At 37.3% G+C, this 25,923-nt stretch overlaps 1 protein-coding gene across 2 annotated transcripts in view; it reads right to left on the bottom strand.

Annotated features, from left to right (window-relative positions):
* Positions 1–9,956, bottom strand: part of LOC131235499 (zinc finger transcription factor YY1) — a 71,383-nt gene extending 61,427 nt beyond the window's left edge. Inside the window, exon 1 of one of the 2 annotated variants that reach the window (XM_058232684.1) lies at positions 9,648–9,956. In XM_058232684.1, coding sequence (XP_058088667.1) covers positions 9,648–9,733 — 86 coding nt within the window. In that variant the 5' untranslated portion in view covers positions 9,734–9,956. The remainder of the gene's footprint in view (positions 1–9,647) is intronic. The other variant, XM_058232685.1, reaches the window with a different exon arrangement.
* Positions 9,957–25,923: the final 15,967 nt, after the last annotated feature.

Below are 25,923 nucleotides of genomic sequence, written 5' to 3'. Positions count from 1 at the left end.
AACCTAAAATATAAAATCAATCTGACTACTGGGCCACGATCATGAAATCCCATGATGGGCTTTTCTTGACTAACGAGCCCACTCTTTTGAATCAAAACTCCGTCTTCTAGCTAGGAGGCCCTCCCTGGACATCGCCATCGATCCAGATCGACGATGGGGCCCTCCTTCTAACGTACGAGCGTATGGGGGTGGTGTGCGTGCACGTGTGGACGACGTGCGCGGGATGTCCTCATCAGGATGTCTTCAACGACTTCCAGCTCTTTATGCATATGTGGTATCCTTACAGCTCTTCACGTCTGGTCTTCATCATGGCCATGATAGAAAGTGAGATCTGCACTGTTGAAAACAAGATATATGTGAAGATCCTCGAGCAACTTCTCCTTCACTCTATATGGTCCAGCTTGCTTGGAACATAACTACTTGAACTTTCCCTTAGGAAACCTTTTGTGTTGAAGGTGGACCACGACCATGTCTCCAACATCGAAAGACACATTGTCACTTACCATCAACTCTTTCTTTGTAGGTTACATTGCTAGTAGCAATTCTTCTTCTGACCTCTTCATGCACATTACGTACGTGTAGTAAATTCTTCAGCTTATCCACTTGGCCTGGCCTCAAGGAGCAACGAAATAAGGTCAATGAGTAGCTTCGAATTCAACCCCAAAACAACTTCAAATGAAGACTTCCCAGTACTCCTATTTACCGAACTTTTAAATGCAAACTTTGTCATTGGTAAAATCCGATCCCATGTTATTACATCGTCACCAACGAAACTCCTTAGCAAATTACCCAGGTTTCTATTGATTACTTCAGTTTGCCCATCAGTCTGGGGATGATAAGTACTAAAGTATAGTAGCTTGGTATTCATCTTCATCCACAACGTTTTCCAAAAGTAGCTCATGAACGCAATCAGAGAGGAGTGTCATCGGGACGCCATGCAACCTGACAACTTCAGTAAAGAAAATTTTGGCTACGGTAATGTAACACCCTGGCCCTCCAATCCTTGGGAATTAGATGACCTCAGGTGTTACCCTAAACTTTTTCCAAGGAATATGCATCCGCACATGTACATACACATGTCCAAAATTTAGGAACTTAGAGAACTTGTGGCTCATGAACGCGATCAGAGAGAAGTGCCATAGGGACGCCATGCAACCTGACAACTTCAGTAAAGTAAAATTTGGCTACGGTAGTGTAACACCCAATACTTGGGCATTGGATGACCTCAGGTGTTACCCTAAACTTTTTCCAAGGAATATGCATCCACACATGCACATACACATGTCCGAAATTTAGGAACTTAGAGAACTTGTAAGTGAAACCTTAATCTAAAAATACAAGCCTCAACAACACTTTGTACAAGAATAACTTATTAAAAACACAACCAACCCTTATGACCAAAAACAGTGGCTACGTTAGGAGTGGAATTAGTACTCTGTTAGTTCGAACAACCCACCTGTCGATTCAACCAACTTGAGCAAACAGAAAACAGGAAGAAAAAATGTTTTGACGGTTCGACCAACAGAACTATTGGTTGCTATCAGTCTAACCGATAACATTGTTGATCGCTGTCAGTCCAACCAACGGGCCACGTTAAGTTGCGAAAATCTCACACGTGAGCTCCAATTTGGCAAAAAAAACCCTTGATAATATAAACACCCTTTTTCCCCTCATTTGTGCAACCCACCAAAAACCCTAGAGTTTGAGAGAGAGAAAGAAGGAGAAATCAAGAGCGGAAGTGAGAGGGGGGAAGTTGGTCCCCCGATTCGAGTTGCTCGTCTCTATGTTCGAGCCGTGTAAGCTACCCGAAGTCTTTTCCCGGAGTGGAAACCTTTAATCGAGGGTCGGACTCATCCTCATTTGCTAGGTAAGAGGTTTCCTAGGCATTTTTACAAACCTTTCCCCAATTTCCTAGCCATGTGAAGCTAGTTAGGTTAGAAATCTTTTGTATTTCTCTGAATCGCGGGAGTTCTAACATTAGGGTTTGTGCATGATAGGTTCCGAGGACCCGATAGTCGTTTTTTGGTGGTCCTCTCTCTTATGGGAGTTGTATTGGAGAGTGGCTCCATGTGGGCTTCAGTTTCGTGCCGAGCTCAGACCCCCGTTCGCCGAATCGAGTCAAGGATTGTTCTAACTAAGGTAGGTAAGCCCCTAAAACCTTGTTACACGTTTTATTAGGATGAAATTTGAATTATTAATGATAGATTTGCAATCAACTTATGATTTGGAGCTTTTCCCCAAATCCTCTACACTTAGGTCACACCTGAGTCAAAGAATTCCGATTTTAAGGTGAAGATCTACCCTTCAAGCTTTCCTTTGACATTTTTGGTCTTTGGCTAGCCTCAATATTGATAATCATGATAATTAACCTGTGAATCATGTGATAACTCTTACAATGTATGTTACATATGCTAATTTTAGGATAATTTGGAAGAACTATTAACCTTGGAAATATGTACAGTAACACATAACATGCTTAGCCCTTTTGCATATGTTGATTCATACATGTGCACCCCTTACAATGTTCAATCGCTTAAATATAATCATTGCCTCATAAGATGCACATGAATATTATTTATAATATGCCTTAGTATAAGTCATATGTGATTTGTGTGGTCATAATGCACACTTGAATTGGAGTCATTCGGTACAAAGCACAATGAAGAAATGCTCCCAAATTCATCTTGCATAATTGCAGTGGATGAATAAATGATCAATCGACTCCGCATCCTCCTTACACATTAAACAAATATTTGGGAGAATAAGAGCTTCCTTTGTAAATTGTCCACTATTAAAACTCGCTTTTTACCACTAACCAGACAAAAGCAACAACTCGAGGGGGAGTACCATAGGACCACAGATGAGAAGGCAAATGAGTGTGGTGAGCACGCGAAGGGTCTTGCAACAATGAGTACAAGGATAGAACTAAAAATTGACTTAAGCTATGAGCAAACCAAACCATCGAATCCCTCTCCTGAAGGACATGAACAATAGGTTTGAGTCAAGTAAGAAATATCGTGTACTCCTCAATCTCGTCATCCTTTAAATTCCTTCAACAAGGGGGTGCCCAAACCACACGAACATCACTATAAAAAATAAAAAAAGCAATGGTCTACTGTAATCCATCTATCCACAGCAAGTCTGGCCAATCTAGGGAATTCGTCAATGAGCAGTCTTACTCCACACCAAACATCAACCCAAAATCAAATTTTGCTCTCAGATCCAAATGAGAAGGAAATTCCTTAATGAAACATGTGATCAATCGAAGCAATTGCTTTCCAAATACTCAAAGCGTGATACATGGTAGAACTTTTCACTCACATCCTTCCATTTGAAACCCATATTTAATTTCAACCAACCACTCACATAGACCATCTTTGGTCTTAAAAGTTGTCTTCCACTCATTTCCTAATCTAATTTGGATTTGGTGGTGGCTGCTTCTAAGATCGATCTTGAAAAAGACGGTGGACGGTGGATCCAACCAACACGTCGAGCATATCATCTAATTTAGGTATAGGAAACCTGTATTTGATGGTAATCTTGTTAATAGCTCGACTTTCAACACTCATTCTCCAACTCCCATCCTTCTTAGGAGTCAAGAGAGTAGGCACTATGCACAGACTTAGGCTCTCCCTAATATAGCCTTTCTTTAATAACTCGTCAGCATACCTTTTGAGTTCAACTGCTTCTGTAGGATTCATACGATATGCTAGAAAGTTGGTAAAGATGCACCCAAAATCAAATGAACAGCATGTTGCACATCCTTCATGGAAGGAATTCATTTGGAAGCTCTTCTGGGACAAAGAAAAATCCGACAACAATTTCTGCACTTCAAGAGGATGATCTGCTTGTTCGTCCTTTGCTTCCTAGAAACAAGAGCTAATACTACATCTTCACCTTTGTTGTTCGTCCTTTGCTTCTTAGAAACAAGAGCAAATACTACACCTTCACCCTTTACTTCAGCCTCAAAGTAGCACATAGAAAAAACTTGAGAAGTATTCGTTTCAGTCTTCTTTTCAACCTCCTCTTCATCATCTCTAAGTGACACAAGTTAGGCTCTTTTCCCTTTATTCATAAACACATGTATTGGCCTTCCCGTGATGAATGACATCCTTGTCATCCAACCAAGGCCTTCTAAACAGCAAGTGGGCCACTTTCATAGGGACCACATCACATAAAATGGAGTCCTTGTAACTGCCCTTTTGAAAGACATCATATATCTCTTGGTAACGGGTATGCTTGCATCATTTACCCATACTACCCTATAGGGATGTGGGTGTTTCTCCACTGGAAGCTTCAGCCTATCAAGTATCAACAATGTCCTGTGAAACAACATTCATACCACTCCCACCATCAATGATTACTTTGCAAACATGATCCCCAACACGGGCATGAGTGTGGAAGATATTTGTTTTCAGCCAATCTTCTTTTTCTGCACCCTTAGGAGTAGTCAACAAGCGATTATGCACCACATAAATTTCAGCAGCTATCTCTTCCTCAATAGCTTCTTCTTCACCTACTTCCTCAGACACTACTTCATTTTCTTCATCTTCTGCCATATAAAGAGTCTTTTTATTTAGACACTCCATAGCATAGTGTCCTTTCCCTCCACACTTAAAGCACAGAACATCATTAGCCTCTTTCTTCGGATTTATGTTAGTGGATTTGCCTTTTGGATCAGCAGATGATCTGGGCATACCATTATTGGTTCTAGGCTAAAAGTCATGGGTAAAATCAGGCTTGGGTGGCCTATTAGATTCAACAACTCTGTTGACCACTTTCCCCAGCTTGAGAAAAAAAGCCATCTAAGGTGTTGTCCCTTCAACTTTTGTTCCACCTTTAGAGACAGGTGAAAGCACTCCTCCAGGCTGTCAATCCGATAAGTGTTAGTTTCAATTTGATGTCGGATCTCAGCCCCTTTTTTAATAAGGAGATGGTCTGTCTCTCATCCTCAATGAGATGACATCTAATAGTGGCCTCATTGAATTTCTGCATGTATTCTTCTACACTCGGCCCACCTTACTTCAAAGTAAGTTGGTCATACAACATACCTCTATAGTCCATAGGGAGATATTTTTCTTTCAACCTTTTTTACACCTCATCCCAATGTTCTATAGGAAGTTGACCATTCAGCAGTATTCTCTCCTCAACATCCCTCCACCATATTCAGGCATGGCTATGAGCTTCATTTAGCAAGTCATATCCTCCTCTCATCCTTCATACCAATCAAAATAATCTACTGTAGCAGATAACCAATCAGGAAAGAGATTTGGATTGAGATTTCCTTCAAAGTCAGGAACATCTACCTTCACCTTTCGCGTGATATCATTGCCATGATCACAGTAACCTCTGGTCATATAGTTGAAAACATTGTGTACCCAATCTTGCGTTCCTACCCTTGGAACATATGGCCCTCTACGTTCATCCCTGGGAGTATGTGATCTACTCACCCTAGAATGTCTCTCCTCACGTCAACAATGCTTAGTATTGTCCCGCATACCTTGATTTTCAGGTGGCAATTTTTTAGAGTCAGGATTGTCTGAGGCCCCTTCTTCATCTATTCCCAACTGTTTTGATATGCCCAACAACCTAATTTCCACATCATCCAATCGTCCACTAATGTTATCCAGCTGTCTGTAAATCTCTCCCACATACTGACTTCTACTAGTCATTATGGGGGTAAAATTGGGCTTTGATACCAATTGATGGAATTTTAGATGGAGGTCATAGAAAACAACCAGCAAATAGAAGTATATGACAACTTGGTCAACTCTCAACAATCAAAGTGTTGAGTTTGACCATAAAGTCAAAGTAGTCAAACTGACTAGATTTGTGAGATTTCTTTAGATCTGCAGGTGATGCTTTTTCCTAATAAACACTTTCCAGCCTTTGCTTACATTAGAAATTTTATAGAATTGCTCTAAGACCAAACATGCTTATATAGGATGATGGAAACTATCCTAAGATATAAGATGAGAGATCAATTATACATTAATTTCAGCAATCAACATGTAAAATCAATCATATCCACATAATAGATTCAGAAATTCAAATTTATAACACGAAGATCCTAGTTTATCACATACGCGGTGGTAAGAAAATATAAAATAATTCAAGAGTGGCCTACTTGGAAGTAGTGTCATGTCATACATCATAGTGGGCCCACTTGCCACATACACAAGCAAACCAAGAAAAAAAAAAAAACCCAATTATCCAATTTATGCATTCTAAAAGAAGCCTCGCTAAGTGTGGTCCATTTGATTAGAGTAATATGCAAGGCACGCTGACCACTAAGCAATGGGCCTGCCCAATGGGCTCAAGGAAGGTTACCATGGTGGGCTTCTCACTCCCCAACGATTTCTCTGTGTTGGGCCCACTTGGGCCTTAGAGTTGCCTTGCTTAAATGGGCCCAAGGCCACCCATATCTTAAGACAACGACTAGGAAGTAAGATTTGTCCACTACACATTTCACAAATTAGATAACACCCATTTACAAAACATGCCAAGTAGGCCTCATTAGATGAAGGGCAAGGCCCATACAAGACAACCCACACTAGATAGCCCACCTTGGGTTTTGGGCCCACCAGCACCTAGGAGTTCATTTTCAGGGTTTATACTGCATTAAATGCATTGGGAAGATGGTGGACCCCACTGATGTGGCCCCACATGAATTTTATGTCAAACATATCTTTGGTATAAAATAAAAAAATTAAAAAAAAAAAAAAAAAAAGTGGTTCTAGGCCATTTTCGAGTCAATTTCATGATCATCCAGAGACTACATCTGATGAAAGGAAATGGTACCTGGTAGCTCTATGTATAGGCTTTAAAACCCACAAGGTGGGCCACATTGGTTGAGTGTGTACAATTTACGGTGATTGCCCAAACATAGGTATTTGGAGAATCTGTGTAGGACATTCAATGCAGAAATAGTTTTGGCCCAATTTTCAGTACGTCCCACGATTACATGATGCCACCTTTCGGCGTGCCATCAGGTGACCTTGGTAGTCCTATACCTGGACTTCAAAACTCAGAAGGTGAGGCCCACTGGTTGCACACACATAATTTTTGGTGCAAGGACAAACATGAGCATTTCGATTTTTTGCACAACTGTGCCTGGCCCCATTTTGAGATCCGCTCCTCAATCATGTGGGGTCTTCCATGGCCAAAGTAAAATATTATTTCTTATTCATTGGTATAGGTTAAAAATTCCAAGTGGTGGCCCACTCATATCTTGTGCATGGGGTTCACCACACAGGCCCAAAATCGGTCCAAAACACAAAGTCGGTCTGTCAACCCCAAATTCGGAACCCAAGCACTACTACTTCCCAAGTCCCAAACTCGGGTTGGAGCAAAATTTCTCTGCCATGAGCTAGGTTTGGTGTTTGTAACAAGTAGGGACTTCCAATCTAGTGTGGTTAGTGCAACAACCACGTGAATAGACAAAATGCAAGCAAAATTCTGATTTGGGGAAAGTTTCACAAAAAAAAAAAAATCAAATTCTCATTAGGGTTTTGGATTCATGGATGGAGGTTTGGGAAATTGGGTTTTTAGGGGTTTAAAAGATTTAGGGATTAAGTAGGTTTGGAGGGAAATCAGAGAGGGAAAACACCAAACGAGGGCCCACACATGGCTGCCTATATGGACGCATGTGTGTGTGTGTGTGCACGTGTAGGTCCACTCGTGGATAGGTAAAAGGAAAGAGAGAGGGTGGATTAGGTAGGGTTTTGATGAGTTGAGAAGGTTGTAAGGGAAGGGGAGGGAGGAAGGCGAGAAAAAGAAGAATACCTTGTTGGAGAAGAGAATGAGTAATAATGCACCTTAGGAAATTCACCACCAACAAGCCTCTACCCTTCCACAATTCAATTGGAATGGAGGGTTTCTCACAAACACTAAAAAACAATGAAGAAAATTCCTTCATAAAGAGAACTTTGTTCTCTCTTTTTCTTCTTCTCAATATCACTATTAGGGTTGGATGTCCACCCCCTTGTGCTTTTATAATAAAAATTCAAAATAATTACGATTATGCCACTCAGTTAAGTGAAATAGCCCATCATCCAAAATAAGAAAACTAAAACACTTATTATCAATCTCAACCACCAAATAAATCCTAAAAATAACAACAAAACAAAAAAAAAAAAAAAAACATAAAGGAAGTAAGATCATAGTCCAAGGGGCTCAAATCTTGTAGATCTGGTGACCAGATGGCCTGATCGACAAGATCCAACGGTCAGATTGACACGAAATAAAAATTCTATGACTAGAATGGTCTCCTAAGCAGCCCACATACATCATTCCAAAGTAGGGTCTTCCTGATGCACGTCAATGCATGTGGGGTCTTCAAAATGGCCCGACGAGCCCATCTAGAACTCGCTTCCTATCCACAAAGAAAGTTGCGCTAATGTGGATGGCCGCCTCTGTCTCTGGTACACCCGAGTAGGTCCTCTGATGTCCTCATCACATGCTTTGTGGGACGGAATGGTGGGCGGTTAAGAAACATGTTCATAGGATAAGTGTAGTTGAAATGAGGATGTTGAGATGGATGAGTGTAAAGGGGAGGACAAATAGAATTAGAAAAGAATGCATTGGGAGAACTTAGTAGTAGCACCAAAAGGTAATAAGATGAGGGTAAGTAGACTAAGGGAGTGTTTGGTACGCAAAATTTCACCGTATTGAATTGCATTTGGTGGAATATAAATTCCATCCGGCATTCGGAATCGATGAGAATGATTGAATTAATCCATGTATTTGACCTTCCAATCCCAACAGGATATATAGCATGATTTTTGGTAGATTTCGAAATCCACTACATCTCTGGGACCCACGTTGATGCATGTGTTTTATCCACGCCATCCATCCATATGCACCCTTTAAAGTGACACACAACATGCATATAAATATAGGTGACAAGCATCATATGTGAAATCCGGTCCGTTCATTACAATTCCAGCATCCACCAACATTGGTTTCACATAATAGTTAATACAATGTTTTACTAAAGGAAGAATTCAATCCTCAAGAATATGATTTGATGGTCAGAATGCCATGGTACTTCTAGACAAATATTGCAGGAGTAATAATTGTGTTAATACCATACAATGCAATGCAATGCAATGTGAGTTTCCAAACACGCCCTAAGATGGTTTGGTGATGTGCGACGGAGACCAAGAACTGTGCCAATTAGGAATGAGTTGGTGCAAGTTGAAGGCTCTAAATGACTTTGGAATTGAACTCAAAGTTCCTATGCCACTACATTGTGACAAGCGAGCAGCTATTCATATATGATATATCCACCAACCCCAAATGAAGCGCATAGACATCAATTGTCATTTGGTATGGGAAAAGATCAAACCAAATATTATTATTTTTTTCACGGAAGAAGTGCGAAGATCAACTAGCTGATATCCTCATAAAAGCTGTTGGCAAAGGGAGACGTAACCATTTAATTTTCAAGTGAGATCTTATCGATATTTATGCTCCAGCTTTGAGTGGGTGCATTGGGATTTGCAAGGGTAGTTTGGTCACTTAATCTGTGCTGGCTTTGTGGTATTCATTTTAAGGGCTTTGTTGTGGTTTCCATTTCGAGTACCAAACACCGAATGAGTAAAACTGAAACAAGAATTGAATAGGTGAAGAGAGGAGCGGATCACCATTCCTTGAACCATCGGACGGCAGGAGTCTTGTCCTTGACGATGGGGCGCCTCTCGAAGATGTGGTGGTTCGTCTGCAGTTCCATTCTGCCCTCGTTTGGCTGGATGGTGGATTGCGAAACCGGGATAAATCTTGATTTGGGAAGATGGGCGTCAGGATTTAGAGGAGGAACCCTGCCGAAATAGGGAAAGGGAATGCTGTGGAAAGAAGAGAGACGAACTATAGGTCACGACCCGAGGATATTGCATTTTATACTCGGGTTTTAAGGTTCAAGGCGTGGGGCTTGAGTTCCAGCGGGACGCGGATTGCGTCCTAACCCCGCCCGTCTCTAGCCACTAACGGTCAGTTCTGTCGGCAGGCCCTCCGTGATGTCTCGGTATATCCACACTGTCCATCCGTTTTCTCACAACATTTTAAGTTATGTGCACAAAAATGAGGCATATCCAATACTCAATTGGCCCACACCAAATAATAAGCTTAAATGCATTAAATGCAACAGTCATCTTTGATGTGGTCAACTTGAGCGTTAGATCTAACTTATTTTTATACACATACCTTAAAATAATCCGACAGAAAGGATAAACGATGTAGATAAACAGATACATCACGGTGGGCCTGCCCCCGTTCATGGCCAGAGACAGGCGGACGCAATCCGCGTCAGTTCCAGCGACGCAGGCCGTTGGCTTCATGCTATGACCAGCGGACGCAGATAGCGTGGTGAACCCAACATCGTGTAGATGGGGTGCACGGACTCCATGGGACCAACATGATATATCTGTTTTCTCCCGGCTATTCATCTGTTTTCCAGCTTATTTTCAGGACATGACGGCATATTATATATATATATATATATATATATATATATATATATATATATATATATATATATATATAACCTCATAAAATCAAGCTTGTCCACTCATAAAAAAAAAAAAAAAAAAAAAGAGTCTGATTCCTCAATTATTCGGCAAACAGCTCTTTGATTGTCTAATCCTCATTGGTCCATGTCACCACTCACTTAAATTTTTAAAAAAAAAAAACTAAAAGAAAAAAATCAGAGTCCAAACTATTATTAAAAAAAAAAGGAAAAAGAAAAAAAAAAGAATAAAAGAAAACATAAGAAAAAACCCAAAACTTCACTTCTGTGTCCCTCCACGCTCACTCGTTGCTTCTTCCTCAATCCTCTCTCCCTCTCCACACTTCTTCACATCTCTCTCTCTCTCCCTTCCGGTCTCACTCATTGCTTCTTCCTCAATTCTCTCCACACTTCTTCACATCTCTCTCTCTCTCTCTCTCTCTCTCTCTCTCTCTCTCTCTCTCTCTGTGCATTTGGCTAAACAATTAGGAAGGAAGTACTTTTGTGGTAAGTAAAATGCTCTTTTTCTTCTTATTTGCACGTACACCAAAATCCAAGTATTAAACTAATTCGATTGTAAGGCTCGTTTATTTCTCCATTGTAAATGTAAATGGTAGTATAAAATTAGTTTTCACCGGTATTTGATTGAGAAGGAAATTACCATTTTAATTACCCCAAAAATGAATGTAATACTAGTAATCGAACAAGAATTGTATTTCATTAAATATGTAGGGCCCACCATAATTTATGTGTATGATCCACGATGTCCATCCATTTTACTAATTCATTTTAGGACATTAGACCAAAAAATGAAGCATATCCAAAGCTCAAATGGACCACACCACAAAAACAAGTGAAACAATGATGTCTACAGTTGAAAGCTGAAACTTGGATCAGAACTCACGAGAATGTGCATCTGTCATCCAACATGTTCATAAGGTCACACAAAGATGGATGAAGGGTAAACACATATATTAGCTTGATCCAAAACTTCTATGGCCCTAAGAAGGTTTCAACAGTCTATGTTCAATTCCCTCGTTTCACGTGGTGTGGTCCATTTGTGAAATAAATGGCCGGCGGCTTGGTTAGATACATACATAACAGTGTTCCCTGTGGATCTTACTCATCTCGCACCGAAAAATGTAGGTATGGATCTCAAATGGATAACAATGGTGATACTAAACGATCATCATTGAAAGCTTCATACGGTCTAAATGGTTATTCACCATCCAAACTATTGATGGATCCCATAGGAGGTGTGGATTGGGTACTACCCCCACCAAGACCTACCTAGAGATGGACAGCTATACCAGGAGCTTTGTCCAGCCCACTTTGATTGATCATTCTAAGGCATTCATTAGGCCATTCAAAACTCCAGTGGCCCACGGATTATATAAGATTTGAGGATGATTTTCATCGATTACTCTTAATGGTGACCCCTTAGATTTATTTAAAGAGTTTTTATATTTATTTGAAGTTTTTATGTTAGATGACGGGTTATATATATTTTATATAGCTTTTTTTATTTTAATCATAGTCCTCATATTAAATTTCTCGACATTATAGGTCAATGGAAAATAGAGCTCTTATGGCTTCGTTCAAGCCATGTTTGGTGGATTCTAAACTTCGTTCATGACATGATATAAACATTGACTCAGAAGTAAAAGTTGATATACATGATCCAAACATGGATGAGAAGGTATTGAATCCAGAAATTGGTATGGAGTTTAAAACAGAAAAAGATGCATATAATTTTTACAATAGTTTTGGAAGGAAAGTCGGTTTTTGTATTCGGAAGCATAGTATAAATAAAGACAAACAGACAAGTGTATTGAAAATGAGAGATTTTGTTTGTTTCAAAGAAGGTAAACGTTCATTTGATAAACACGATGTTAATGTGAAGCATCATCGAGATGAAACAAGAACAGGTTGTGAGGTACATGATTGGGAGTTTGTAACACCCCGGCCCCTCCGATAAGATATTGTCCACTTTGGCTGGCACAATGTCCTACCGGAGGGGCCAGGGTGTTATAAATGGTATCAGAGTGAGGGCGCTCTGTCTCTCGAGGTGGGGTGAGTCTCTGCCCAGCCACGTTGGTGACGAGCCAGCTGTCAAGGAGGGGGGTGTCCAGTCCCACATCGAAAAGGGAGAGCCTAAGATCTTGGTCTATATGTGGGGCTCCAACCTTAAGGGTAAGATGCGTTTTGCGGGCAGTTCGCTAACTGCTTCCACTTGCGAGAACAAAGCCGTAAAGGTGGACATTGTGCCAGCCAAAGCGGACAATATCTTACTAGAGGGGCTAGGGTGTTATAACACCAACTATTTTCAAATTATTTCAAGTAGAATTTGACAATAGCCTTGATCAAATAGCGAAAAAGGTAGATGAGTCCGGAACAGTCAGAAAATATCAAGTTTTGAATACAAGAAATCAAAGTTTTCACATTGTTACCGTTAACTCAATGGACAAGTCCACCACTTGCAGCTGTAGAAAGTTTGAATTCATGGGTATTTTGTGTTCCAATACATTAAAAACTACGAATCATACCCTCATAAATATCCCTGCTAAGCATATCTTGAAAAGGCGGACTCGAGAAGCTGCTTCAATTTCATTCCCCTCATTAAGTACTGGATGTGACTCCAATGACAAAAGCAAGAAATCACATTTCCGGCGTTACAATAGTTTACTTTGTAACTTTATGAAAATGGCAACAATGGGTTGTAAAAGTGAAGAAGTATTTAAATGTGCTTCCAAGCATTTAGAATGGATGTTGCAAGATTTGAAAAAGATTTTGAAAGAAAAAGAGAATGAAAAAGAACCCTCGTCACATGTTGAAAGCCTGAGTAATGAGAAAGGCGTTCAAGCTTATCGGGTAAAATTTGAACTTAATGATGTGTAGCAAAGAAGTGAAATCATTAAAATTAAAAAAGAAGCTCATGAGAAAGCAATGGAAAGTTATTGTATCAAAAGAAAAAGCGTTGAAATCACTAAAGTAAGAAAAAAAACTCATGAAATTAAAATAAAAGAGAATTGTTGTGGTAAACATAGAATTAAGAGTAGTTTAGAGAAAGAAAAATCGAAGAGACGTTGACAGAAAGAGCAGAGAGATACACCAAATCCAGTCCATCCTAATAAACAACCCACATTAGTACGCTCTAATGTTCAATCTTCATTTGCTCAAGTAGCATTTTGATTACCCTTAGAGTAATGAAAATTTATTTTATAGTGAAATTGAAATTTTCTGATGAACTTAATATTTACTTGTACATAATGTTAGGGATACAATAATATTGGGCCACTCCCCATGACCACGTACTATATACCGAAAGCACAGATTCAACCACAAATCTCTCCTTCTTGGTGTCAACCACAGGTGTTTCCTTCCATGGATCAACCACAACCATATATCAAGTATGAAGTTAATTCAAATTTCCATATGCTTGATAATTTCAACTTTACTCAATTACTCCAGGTAATGAATAACATTTAAGGAAAGCTGATATAGTTTAGTTTTGTAAAATAAAAATGTATGCATATGTATTTTATAAATGTAGGTGTTTTAGTAATTAAAAAGTAGTTGTTATTCAATTTGAACTTAAATTTGAATTATATCTTAATGAAATTAACTCGAAATTTATAGAATGTTGACTATGCAGTATCCCGTTACATATGGTGCATTCCAACAGTCCATAGTAAGAGGCAGTAATTCAATATTTGGAATAGAGGAACAACGACCTCTATCAAAATAGAATATGGTATGGTTCATCCTATCTAATATTTTCTTAAACCATTTTCAAATTTTTCCTAAAATATCTTAGCCCCTAAGTATAATCACATACTCCATCCTCATCGCACCCTTATGTGTAATCACATCACACTTTCTTATAATGCACAATAGATCGTCTAGTGTAAGCTAATCACACTCTCCATTATCCATATCACATCCTTAAGTTTAACCTCAACACACACTTCATCATATTATTATACTATCAAGTGTAAATGGACCACTCTATCTAAAAATTCTTTTGCATCCTAAAGTAGAACCAAGTTATACTCCTAATCAACCACATCGCAGTCTCAATGGTAATCCCATCACATCTTCTAACTCAGATATATACTCCAACCACATCACATTCTTAAGTGTAACCAACTCACACACACCTTCATTTTCGTTACACTCTTAAATGTAAATGCATCACATTTACATAAATGCATATCATATGATCAAATGCAACATAATCACACTATCATTAAAACCCTATCATCTTTGTCTTCAAACCTCTTTACATTCTCATATACAATGTAAATATATCATCTCCTATTGTATAACTCAAATATACAAAATGTGGATTAAATGTGTAATTATATGTTGCTTTAAATTTTTTCAAGTATTGTAATTATATGATAGTGTGTAATCACACTATCATTAAAACCCAATCATTTTTGTCTTCAAACCTTTTTGCATTCTCATGTACAATGTAAATATATACATCTCCTATTGTCTAACTCAAATATACAAAATGTGAATTAAATGTGTAATTATATGTTGCTTTCATTCATTTTTTAGGTATTGCTTTGAATTAGGAATGGTGTGTTGTTATGAATGAGATCTTCATGAGGGTGAACTTCATTTTTAATTATATGCTATGGGAGGGCAATTCAGTTATGGATGGGCTTGTGCAAATAAGAAGTTCAAGCAACAACAATTCTTCATTATATGTCATGGGAGAGTAATTTAGTTGTGTTAATGATCATTGTTTAAGTCGAAGGATGCTCAAATTTTAGTATGTTTGAAGAACTCATAATATTTATATATTTTTTCTTGTTTATAACAAATGTACATTTTGTATTATATACGTGCCTTACATGATAGGTGGGGTCTTTTTTTTTTTTGTGGGGCTTGTCCTAGTCCATGTACATTTTATGCTTTTTAAGTGCATTATACAATATGCGAAAAAGGTGAACCCCATTACTTTTTTTGTGGGGCCCGCTTGAATTGATGTACATTTTGTATGTGTTTAAGTGCATTAGCAGATAAGTGAGGCATGTTTCTTTTTTGTAGGTCTTCAAGAATTCATGTACAATAATTTTAAAAGATGATGAAATTACATATTGAAATTTCACTTTTGAGATATGATAACGATAAAAGAATTTGAAGTCATGCAAGTGACAAGTTTGGAGATTGTTGGAGGCTCTTGAGGTTCTTCAATTAAACCAGTGCTTACTTTTGATGATTTACAAACGTAACATACTTGTATAACGAATATCACATCTCCAAGCTTAGGTGTTGAATTGCAATTGATGCAGGTTGGGGCTAATGTTTGTTAAGATGCTAATATGGAACGGTTCTTAACAAAATGGTAAGCTAAATAGTTTGGTCCATCCTGGTAATTGAAAATGCTAACCTAAATAGTCTGGTCCATCCTAGTAGTTGAAGATGCAAGTAACCATAGTAAGGTATAAGTTCTTGAGAAATTATGGAATGAACTTTATTGTTTAGTAATCACAGTAGCCTCGACTGTGAATAGAATGAAACCCACTTTCATTATTTATTTTATTGCATTGTATTGTCATAATTCAAATTAATATCCAAACATGATCTTTTATTCACCAACTGACATGACCTCTTATTTAACTAAAATCTGTGGCTTGAATATACCTAGGTAACTATTACTTTTGCTTTATCACTTGAGATTTTTCTATTTTATTTTATTTTTACTTTTTATTAATTTCTTTTATCCTTTCTTTCGAGGGTTTTAAATGAATGAAGATTGAAACTGAAAATAGAAAAATAAACTATAATATCTACCAAAATAAAGAATCATATCACATTTCTAAGTGAAATCACTTCATACTCATACAACTATATCATATCCTCGAGTGCAACCTTGTCATATAGTCTATCAACCGTATCACATTCTCAAGTGGATCTACCACATCATACTGTCACACAACCATATCATATCCTCAAGTGCAACCTCATCACATGGTCCATAAAGTGTTTCACATTCTCAAGCAGAACCACATCACACTATCACACAACCATATCATATGCATCCTCAAGTGCAACCTTAAAATGGCCAAGTTATATGTCCTAGAGGGGGTGTGAATAGGACTATACCAAATTAAAAATAAATACAACAGAATATGAACCAAAGAATAGATAGCATTATACACCAATCACAGTATAGGAATGGAAAACAACTTAAAATAGAGAAATTTAAACAAAAATTTTTCTAAGGACAACCTTACACCAAAAACCAAAGTTTATGGTAGGACAACCTTATTTCTAGAACAAATAGAGAAACTGAAGCTCAACGTAATAAAGAGATAGCAAAAATATAATGCTGAAATGTAAATCTAAATTATTACAACATTCTCACTGAGCTTGAAATGAAATGATTATAACATTCACATTCACACATACATTCCACAATTCAGAATGATAAAAGATAAGAAATATAAATCACACATCCACAACACAGAATTATAGTGGTTCGCCTGTTTGTTCACCAACTGTTAAACAACAGCTACACAAAATGCTACTTCACTCTTAATATCCTCACACAGGGAATATTAGCGTTCACTATCAAATAGGTTTTCAAAGGTTCATCTAAAACCTTCATAATTGTGTCTTTTTCAAAGGGCTTACACAATTCAAAAACCCACGCTTCTGAGTTTTCTAGCTCTCCTCAGATAACCAACAACTTTGAGATTTTCTGGCTTAACCTCAAATAAAACCAAACAATGTAAATTACACAAATTGTAAAATACCTGATTTTCTCCTTCGTTGTAGCAGCCCAGAAGAACCAAGTCGGAGTAAAGATTTGAATGTCAAAGTTCAATGTCCAATACTCACTTTATAATGGTTCTAAGTTCTAATAGATTTTAAATTAAAACAAAAGGGCTAGCTCCAATTGATTTTGATTCCAGAAAAAGGAAAGCAACAATTCCTCTTTTCAGATTAAATTAGAATGCAAGAAATAAAATCAATTAACAAAGCTAAAGAAAGAGAATATTAAATATGCACACTTAGTTTAAATGGAGCACCGACTTATCTCTCAAAAGACCAAATTAAATAAACTTGAATTGCTTGATTTATTTTGAGATTCGTGCTCTATTTGTAGGTGAACAAATCATGTCTTCGACTGGTCTAAGGACCTCTATAATTGGTCGTAGAACCAACAGATATTTGAAAATTCGGACGCGATAAGATTTGACAGTTCCACGACTGGTCGTAGGTTTCCTTCGACTGGTCGTAGGTCTCCTTCGACTGGTCGTAGGATCCCTTCGACTGGTCATAGGTGGCCGAATTTCAACACTGTTCTTTGAGTCGTAGGTCTACGACTGGTCGAAGATGCAGTCGACACTGTTCCTACGACTGGTCGAACAGTCCCCAGGACTAATCGAAGCCTAACAGAAAATTTTCAATTTTTGTAACAAACTTACGACTGATCTAGGAAATGTTTAAACAGGTCGAAGCAGTGCTAGGACTAGTTAAACAAAGTCTAAGACTAGTCTTAAAACAGACCAAACTCACTTATATAAAACATATGAATTATGTATCCAAAATGACCTACTCTAAAGGTCAACCTAAGGTCAGTCATACCTCAATAGTGAAGTAAGGACATTGAAACTTTAGAGACGAGTGACCTTTGAAAGTAATGGAGCTTAAAGTCTTGATGTCGTTTAAACTTGAGAGCTTTTTGAGATCTTGAGATTGAACTTGAAAGCTTCTTGAGATCTTGAGGTTGAACTTGAAAGCTTCTTGAGATTCTTGACTTGTGAACAGTACTTGTCAAACTAAGTTCATCTTGAGTAGAGCTTTGTTCTTCACAAATGCAAGGTTCATAATAGTGTCTTTGGCACCACAAATTTGACAACAAACAGGGCTATAAATTATAGCACTTACAATCTCCCCCTTTGTCAAATTAGTGACAAAACACACTTTCAAGATATGTTACATAACATAGAATACCTGATTAAAGAATCATGCACCAGTTGTTATATTTGATTAAAGAATCATGTACCAGTTGTTATCAACCGGCATCCTACAGACCTGCAGACTTGTAAGTCAGTATTATTCAACATACAGTCCACCTCTGCACATACTCCCCCTGAGTAACATACTCATAAAACACCATACAATACAATGCTGCTCTACTCCCTCCTCATGACAACATCCATATTCATATACATATCCATAACATATCCATACTCCCCCTTTTTGTCACAATAGGACAAAGGAAGCACAAAACAGATGGCTGAGGAGAAATAATCAATGAGAAATATGAGAGGTAACTTAGTCAAGATATGAGAACATAACATAAGCAACACACATAATTCATAGACTGAGCTAAGTTAAAGAGAGTGACAAACTCAAAAACTAGTTAAGAGTACTAAAGTTATTACAGACCAGTAATCTTAAAAATTCTAATCTGACCCAGATGAAGGAGCAGGAATGGAAGGATCAAGTTGATGCATGCCTTTGTTCAAGCGCCTAAGATATTTGCGCATATATTTGAACTGTAAATCATGGGCAACAGACATGTTTTCCATCTTAACATTTAGATTCTCAACTTTATCTTCCAATGCATTCAGACGTGCATCAAATGAAGAAGGCTCATAATCTGGATCATTTGTAGAATCAGACTCAAGCTCTTCAAAAATATCATCCATGTTAATATCATCAGGAGGAAGATCACTAACTTCTTCCTCATGTTCAGCTTCAGCACTGCCAACACCAACACCTTGGCCAGGAAGGAAATCCAGCTTCATCTTATTGATATTGGAATTGTTAAATATCAGATGATGGATAGGGGCCTCTCCAACTAACATGTCGACTGACATATGTGTAGCCAACACAGTCATCAAATATCCAAACGAAATGTCACTATGACCAGGATGGAGTCGAAACTGAATGATGAAGTGACAAATCAAGGATGGTAAACAAATGTAAACACCACTGACAACAGAATGAAGAATACGAACCATGAGGACGTCAATTCAGATTTATTACCCGACCGAGGATACAAATTAGACACAAAGATTTTGTGAAGAATTCTTTATTTGGATAACAGATATTTTGAAGGAAGCACATTCCCTTTATGCGTCCATTGTACATTCAAATTGCATAAGTCCTTAGTCAGCATACGTTTTTTAGTGATAGAGGGTTTATCAGATAAAGTATGGATGGGAATACCCTCATCATTCACTGGAATATCCATAAGGGCTGAAATCAAATGACGATTAATTTCAAATGGCCCTTCTCTTGTGGATATAAAAAAGTTAAATTTTTCAGTGAGAAAGCACATATGCATGCAAACATGGATTGACTAATGGACCAGTATGCTAGCCCACCCCAAAGCAATAAGTTATTCCAACCTACAGATTGGAGCATAAGAAAAATATCAAACGGAGCAACATGATTAATATCTGCTGGATGTTCAACAATAACATTACACAATCTTATGTCCCGAACATAAGATGGATCGTCCTCAGGAGCCTTAAGATGACGCTCAGTGATAGGGGCTGATCTGGAAGAGGAAGACGGACCACGGGACGTTGATTTTCTTCCTTTAGAAGTCATATGCAATAAAGATTTCAAGAATATAGAGAGTTACAAAGGATTGAGAAAAGGGTTTTCTCAAATCAGATTTTTCAAAAGAAAAACCCCAAATTTCAACTAAATTTGAAATAGACAACTCCAAAGAGAAATAGAAGTAATCTAGACACAAATCTATAAGTAAAATGCAAATGGAGCACTAACCTTGAAGATTTTGGAAGATGGGTTCGACTAGTTGTGTGTCGGCTCATTGGAGAGTGAAGTTAAAATGAAGAAGAAGATGATTTCTCCAAATTTTAAGTGAATCCACACGATTCACGACTGGTCGTGGATATACACGACCGGTTGTAGCACGACTGGTCATGGATACTCACGACTGGTCGAGTACAGGCCAAAAAAATAATCTAATTTTTGCATATTTTTTAAGATTTGAAAACTAAACTAGCAAATATATACACGATGATATAAATAGGCATAATTAATCATTTTAAAATGCACATGTCGAGATCAAATTTCATTTTGTTAAACCTGCTTTTCTTGAGCGGTTTAGTGAAAATATCAGCACGTTGATTCTCGGTACGAATATATTCTAAGGATATAACTTTTTCTTCTACTAATTCCCAAATATAATGAAATCCAATGTCAATGTGCTTAGTACGAGAATGCTGAATTGGATTTTTAAAAATATTTATGGCACTAGAATTATCACAATACAATAATATAGAATCCTGTTTAATTCCATAATCACTTAGCATACGTTTCATCTAAACAAGCTGTGTACACGCATTACCAGCTGCGATATATTCAGCTTCAGTTGTTGAAAGTGATATAGAACTTTGTTTCTTGCTAAACCAAGAAACTAAACAGTTTCCGATATAAAAACAACCACCACTGGTTAATTTTCGATAATCAAGATTACCAGCCCAGTCAGCATCCGAGTACCCTGTTAATTGAACACTAGTCTCATGTGGATACTAGAGACCGAGATTAACAGTACTTGCAACATATCATATAATCCGCTTGACAGCAATCAAGTGCGATTCTTTAGGTTCAGACTGATATCTAGCGCAAATACCAACACTTAGAGCGATATCTGATCTACTAGCAGTTAAATACAATAGAATACCAATCATACTCCGATAAAATTTCGAATCCATGTTTTTACCTGCAGAATCTTTTGAGAGTTTCAAGGTTGTACTCATAGGAGTATCAAAGTTCTTACCATTCTCAAATCCAAATTTCTTAATCAAGTTCATAGTATATTTAGATTGAGAAATGAACATTCCATCAAGTCTTTGTTGTACTTGCAACCGGAGGAAATAATTCAATTCCCCAACCAAGCTCATTTCAAACTAAGATTTCATCAAATCTGCAAACTCAATAGTCATATTAGTACAGGTAGATCCATAAATGATATCATCAACATAGATTTGTACTAATAAAATATGATCCTTATGTTTTTTAATAAACAGAGTTTTATTGACGCATCCCATTTGAAAATTATGGCTTAATAGAAACTTTGTTAGTTTCTCGTACCATGCCCTAAGAGCTTGTTTTAAACCGTAAAGTGTCTTTTTAAGACGATAAACATGATCGGCATTCTTGGGATCTTCAAAACCCATCGGTTTTTCAACATAGACTTCCTCATGCAGATCGCCATTTAAAAATGCACTTTTCACATCCATTTGGTAAATCTTAAACTTTCTAAAACACGCAATGGATATAAAGAGTCTAATTGATTCAAGATGCGCTACTGGTGCAAAGGTTTCATCATAGCCAATACCTTCAATTTGAGTGTAACCTTGTAGCCTAGCCTTGTTTCTAATTACATTGCCAAGTTCATCAGACTTATTTTTAAAAATTCATTTGGTTCCAATGATGTGTTTATCCTTAGGTCTAGGTACAAGATACCAAACATCATTTCTCCCAAATTGGTTAAGTTCTTTTTGCGTCGCAACAATCCAGTTTTCATCAGCAAGAGCTTCTTTTACGTTAGAAGGTTCTATCTGGGATGTAAAACATACGTAATTGCATATATCCTCAAGTTGTCTACTGGTACGAACACCAGTGAGAGGGTTTCCAAGAATCTGTCTGGTTGGATGATCTTTAACAGTCCTTCGTTCAGAATCAGTCTAATTAGATGAAGTATCAGGTTTATCAATAACAAGAACTTCATTATTATCTGAACTTGAGACAGGTGTGCTTAAGTGATCATCAATGACCACATTGATGGACTCTTGAATCACACTGGTCCTTTTGTTCAGAACCCTATAAGCTCGACTGTTTAAAGAGTATCCTAAAAAGATCCCTTCATCACTCTTCGTATTAAACTTTTCTAGATTTTCACGATCTCGTAAAATATAGCACTTGCTGCCAAAAACTCGAAAATATTTGACAGTAGGCTTTTTATCGAACCACATTTCGTAAGCTGTTTTATTATTACCTTTACTAGTATAAACCCGGTTAATAATACAGCAAGCTGTATTGATTGCATTAGCCCAAAGATTCTTAGAGAGATTCATACTGTTCAACATGACATTAGCCATTTCTTGAGGCACTCTATTTTTTCTTTCAACTATTCCATTTTGTTGTGGAGTTTTGGGCGCTGAGAAGTCATGTAATATTCCCTGATCGCTACAGAACTTCTCAAAACCGTTATTCTCAAATTCAGATCCATGATCACTACGAATCTTACTGACTTGAGAGCCTTTTTCAGTTTGAAACTTTTTAAGAACCTTTTTCACTTCTTCAAAGGTTTCTGATTTGTCCCTTAAGAAGACCACCCATGTATATCTGGTAAAGTCATCTACAATTACCAAGATATATCTTTTACCACCTCGACTTTCCGTCCTGGTAGGTCCTACTAGGTCCATATGGAGAAGCTCGAGTGGTCTTGATGTGGTATCAGAATTCACCTTTTTTTGTGAGTTCCTTATTTGTTTGCCAATCTGGCATTCACCATATATTTTATCTAATTTTTGTAGTTTGGGTAAACCTCTTATAAGTTCCCGTTTGCTCAATCTATATAGATTTCGGTAGTGTACATGTCTAAGACGTTTGTGCCATAAGTTAGTCTCGTTTGTATGGACCATGTAACACGATTGATTAGATGAGCTGGATTCGTTAACAATATAGCAGTTTTCAGACGTTTTACGTCAAGTTAGTATTACTGAACCCTTGTTATTTAGAATCTCACAACTTTGATTAGAAAACCGTACACTATGGTTATTGTCACATATTTGAGATATGCTAAGCAAGTTATGTTTTAGACCTTCAACATATAAAATAGTTTTAAACAAAGGAAGGTTGTAGAGTTGAACAGTACCTTTACCCATAATCTTGCAGTTGCTGCCATCACCAAATGTGACTGACGCATCAGTCATGTCTTTGAGATCGGTGAATAAACCGTTATCACCAGTCATATGCCTTGAGCATCCACTATCTAGGTACCACTTTGAATGGCTTGTAGCTTTGAAAGCGGTGTGAGCAACCAAGCAGGTAACTTTAGGAACCCATTTCAGAACTGTTTTGGGTTTAGGAGTATAGTTGGTCTTCTTCTGACTGATGTTGTAAGAATGACCTACTGAGTTAGATTTTAAGAGCTCCTTGAGTAAATATACTATCTTTTCAGCAAGAGGGTTTCGGTTCTGATTTTTAAAGTTGACATGACTGCTTTTAGGTTTTTGAAAAGTTTTTATATTTTTAGAAAAACTTTGATAATTACTTTTCCCTTTTGAGTTTGAGGACTCTCCTTTCACAAACTTGGGAGGAGTATACTTTTGATTAGGAGTTGTATTCTTATCATAGCCCAATCCAGATCGATCGCCACTTTTTCTTGATCCAGATAATAGTTTTTCTAACTTTGGATCTCCTTAGGCATACCTTTATGTATCCTTTAAACTCAGAAGAGAAGATACTTCATTAATAAGTATCTCATTTTCAGATTTTAGATTTTCAATCAGCGAGGTTTTGACTTCTAAATAGCATTTTGATTTTTCAAAACAATCTGAAATTTCAGATTTTTCTAAAACAAGTGATTTAAAACATTCTTTGAGTTTAAAAAACTTTTCTTTTTGAAGTTTAAGTTTGACAGCAATTTTACATCTTTCCTTGTATAGGGCATTGTAAGCATCTTGAAGATCATCTTCATTTTCATAATCACTATTTATATTTTCTTCGCTAGTTGAATCATCATGATCTGAAAAAGTGAATTTGGCTAGAGTCATAAGGGCTTTAACTTCACTGCCCGACTCGGTTTCAGAATCTTCTGATTCAGAAGAAGCTTCAGAATCAGATGATTCATCCCAAGTAGCTAACATACCCTTTCTTTTCATTTTATCCTTTTTAGGACATTTGTTTGCTAAGTGCCCATACTCTTGGCAGTTGTAACATTGACTATCTTTCAAAGACTTCCAACTTTTAAATCTAGGTTTAGCTCTTTTCTTATCATTTGATTTTTGAAAATCTACCCTTTTCTTGCTTTTGAAAATCTTGTAAAATTTCTTCGCTAAAAGAGCCATATCGTCTTCAGAATTTTCTAAATCCGAGTTTTCTTGAGAAATAACTTCAGAAGATTTGAGAGCAATGGATTTACTTTTAGGAGCTTTAAAGTTTAACTCATAGGTTTGTAAAGAACCATCTAGTTCTTCTACCCTCATATTATCCGTACCACGAAGTTCCTGGATTGCGGTTACCTTAGAGTTGAGCTGTTCAGGAAGTGAGCGTAGTATCTTTGCACACACTTTACTTTTTGGGATTTTATCGCCAAGACCCCACATTGAGTTTACAATGTCATTTAATCTAGTGTAAAAGTCTATAAACATTTCATTTTCCTCCATATGAATTTCTTCAAATTTGGTTGTGAGGAGTTGGACTTTAGAGTTTTTGACAATTGTAGTACCCTCATGTGTCATTTTTAATATATCCCAGGCTTGCTTTATAGTATCACAGGATATGATTCTTTTGAACTCATCTGGTGATAGTGCACAAGTAATTGCATTTAGTGCTTTTGTATTGGCCCTACTCTCATTTTTCTGAAGGTTGGTCCATGAGAAATATGGTATTACTCTCATTGATTTTGAACCATCAATACCAGTCACTTCAGTGGTAGGTGGGTTCCATTCAGTCACTGTGGCTTGCCACACACTCTCATCTATTGATTTGTGGAAGATCCTCATCCTGGCTTTTCAATAGGCATAATTGGAGCCATCAAAGGGTGGAGGCCTAGTGACTGATAGGCTATCAAAATTTGACATCTTATATATAACTTAGATCGTTAGCTCATGAATTAAATCCAAATAAAAAACAATAATAGCGAGCTATTAGGCTCTGATACCACTTGAAATGGCCAAGCTATATGCCCTAGGAGGGGGGGGGGGGGGGGGTGAATAGGACTATGCCAAATTAAAAATAAATACAACGGAATATGAACCGAAGAATAGATAACACTATACACTAATCACAGTATAGGAATTGAAAGTAACTTAAAATAGAGAAATTTAAACAAATATTGTTCTAAGGACAACCTTACACCAAAAACCAAAGTTTATGGTAGGACAACCTTATTTCTAGAACAAATAGAGAAATTGAAGTTCAATGTAATAAAGAGATAACAAAAATATAATGCTGAAATGTAAATCTAAATTATTATAACATTCCCACTGAGCTTGAAATGAAATGATTACAACATTCACATTCACACATACATTCCACAATTCAGAATGATAAAAGATAGGAAATATAAATCACACATCCACAACACAAAGAATTATAGTGGTTCGCCTGTGTATTCACCAACTATTAAACAACAGCCACACAGAATGCTACTTCACTCCTAATATCCTCACACAGGGGAT

This window comes from Magnolia sinica, chromosome 19 (assembly GCF_029962835.1).
Source record: "Magnolia sinica isolate HGM2019 chromosome 19, MsV1, whole genome shotgun sequence".
NCBI lineage: Eukaryota > Viridiplantae > Streptophyta > Magnoliopsida > Magnoliales > Magnoliaceae > Magnolia > Magnolia sinica.
Note: the sequence above shows the minus strand (reverse complement) of the source record. Positions and strands in the feature narration are given on the sequence as shown.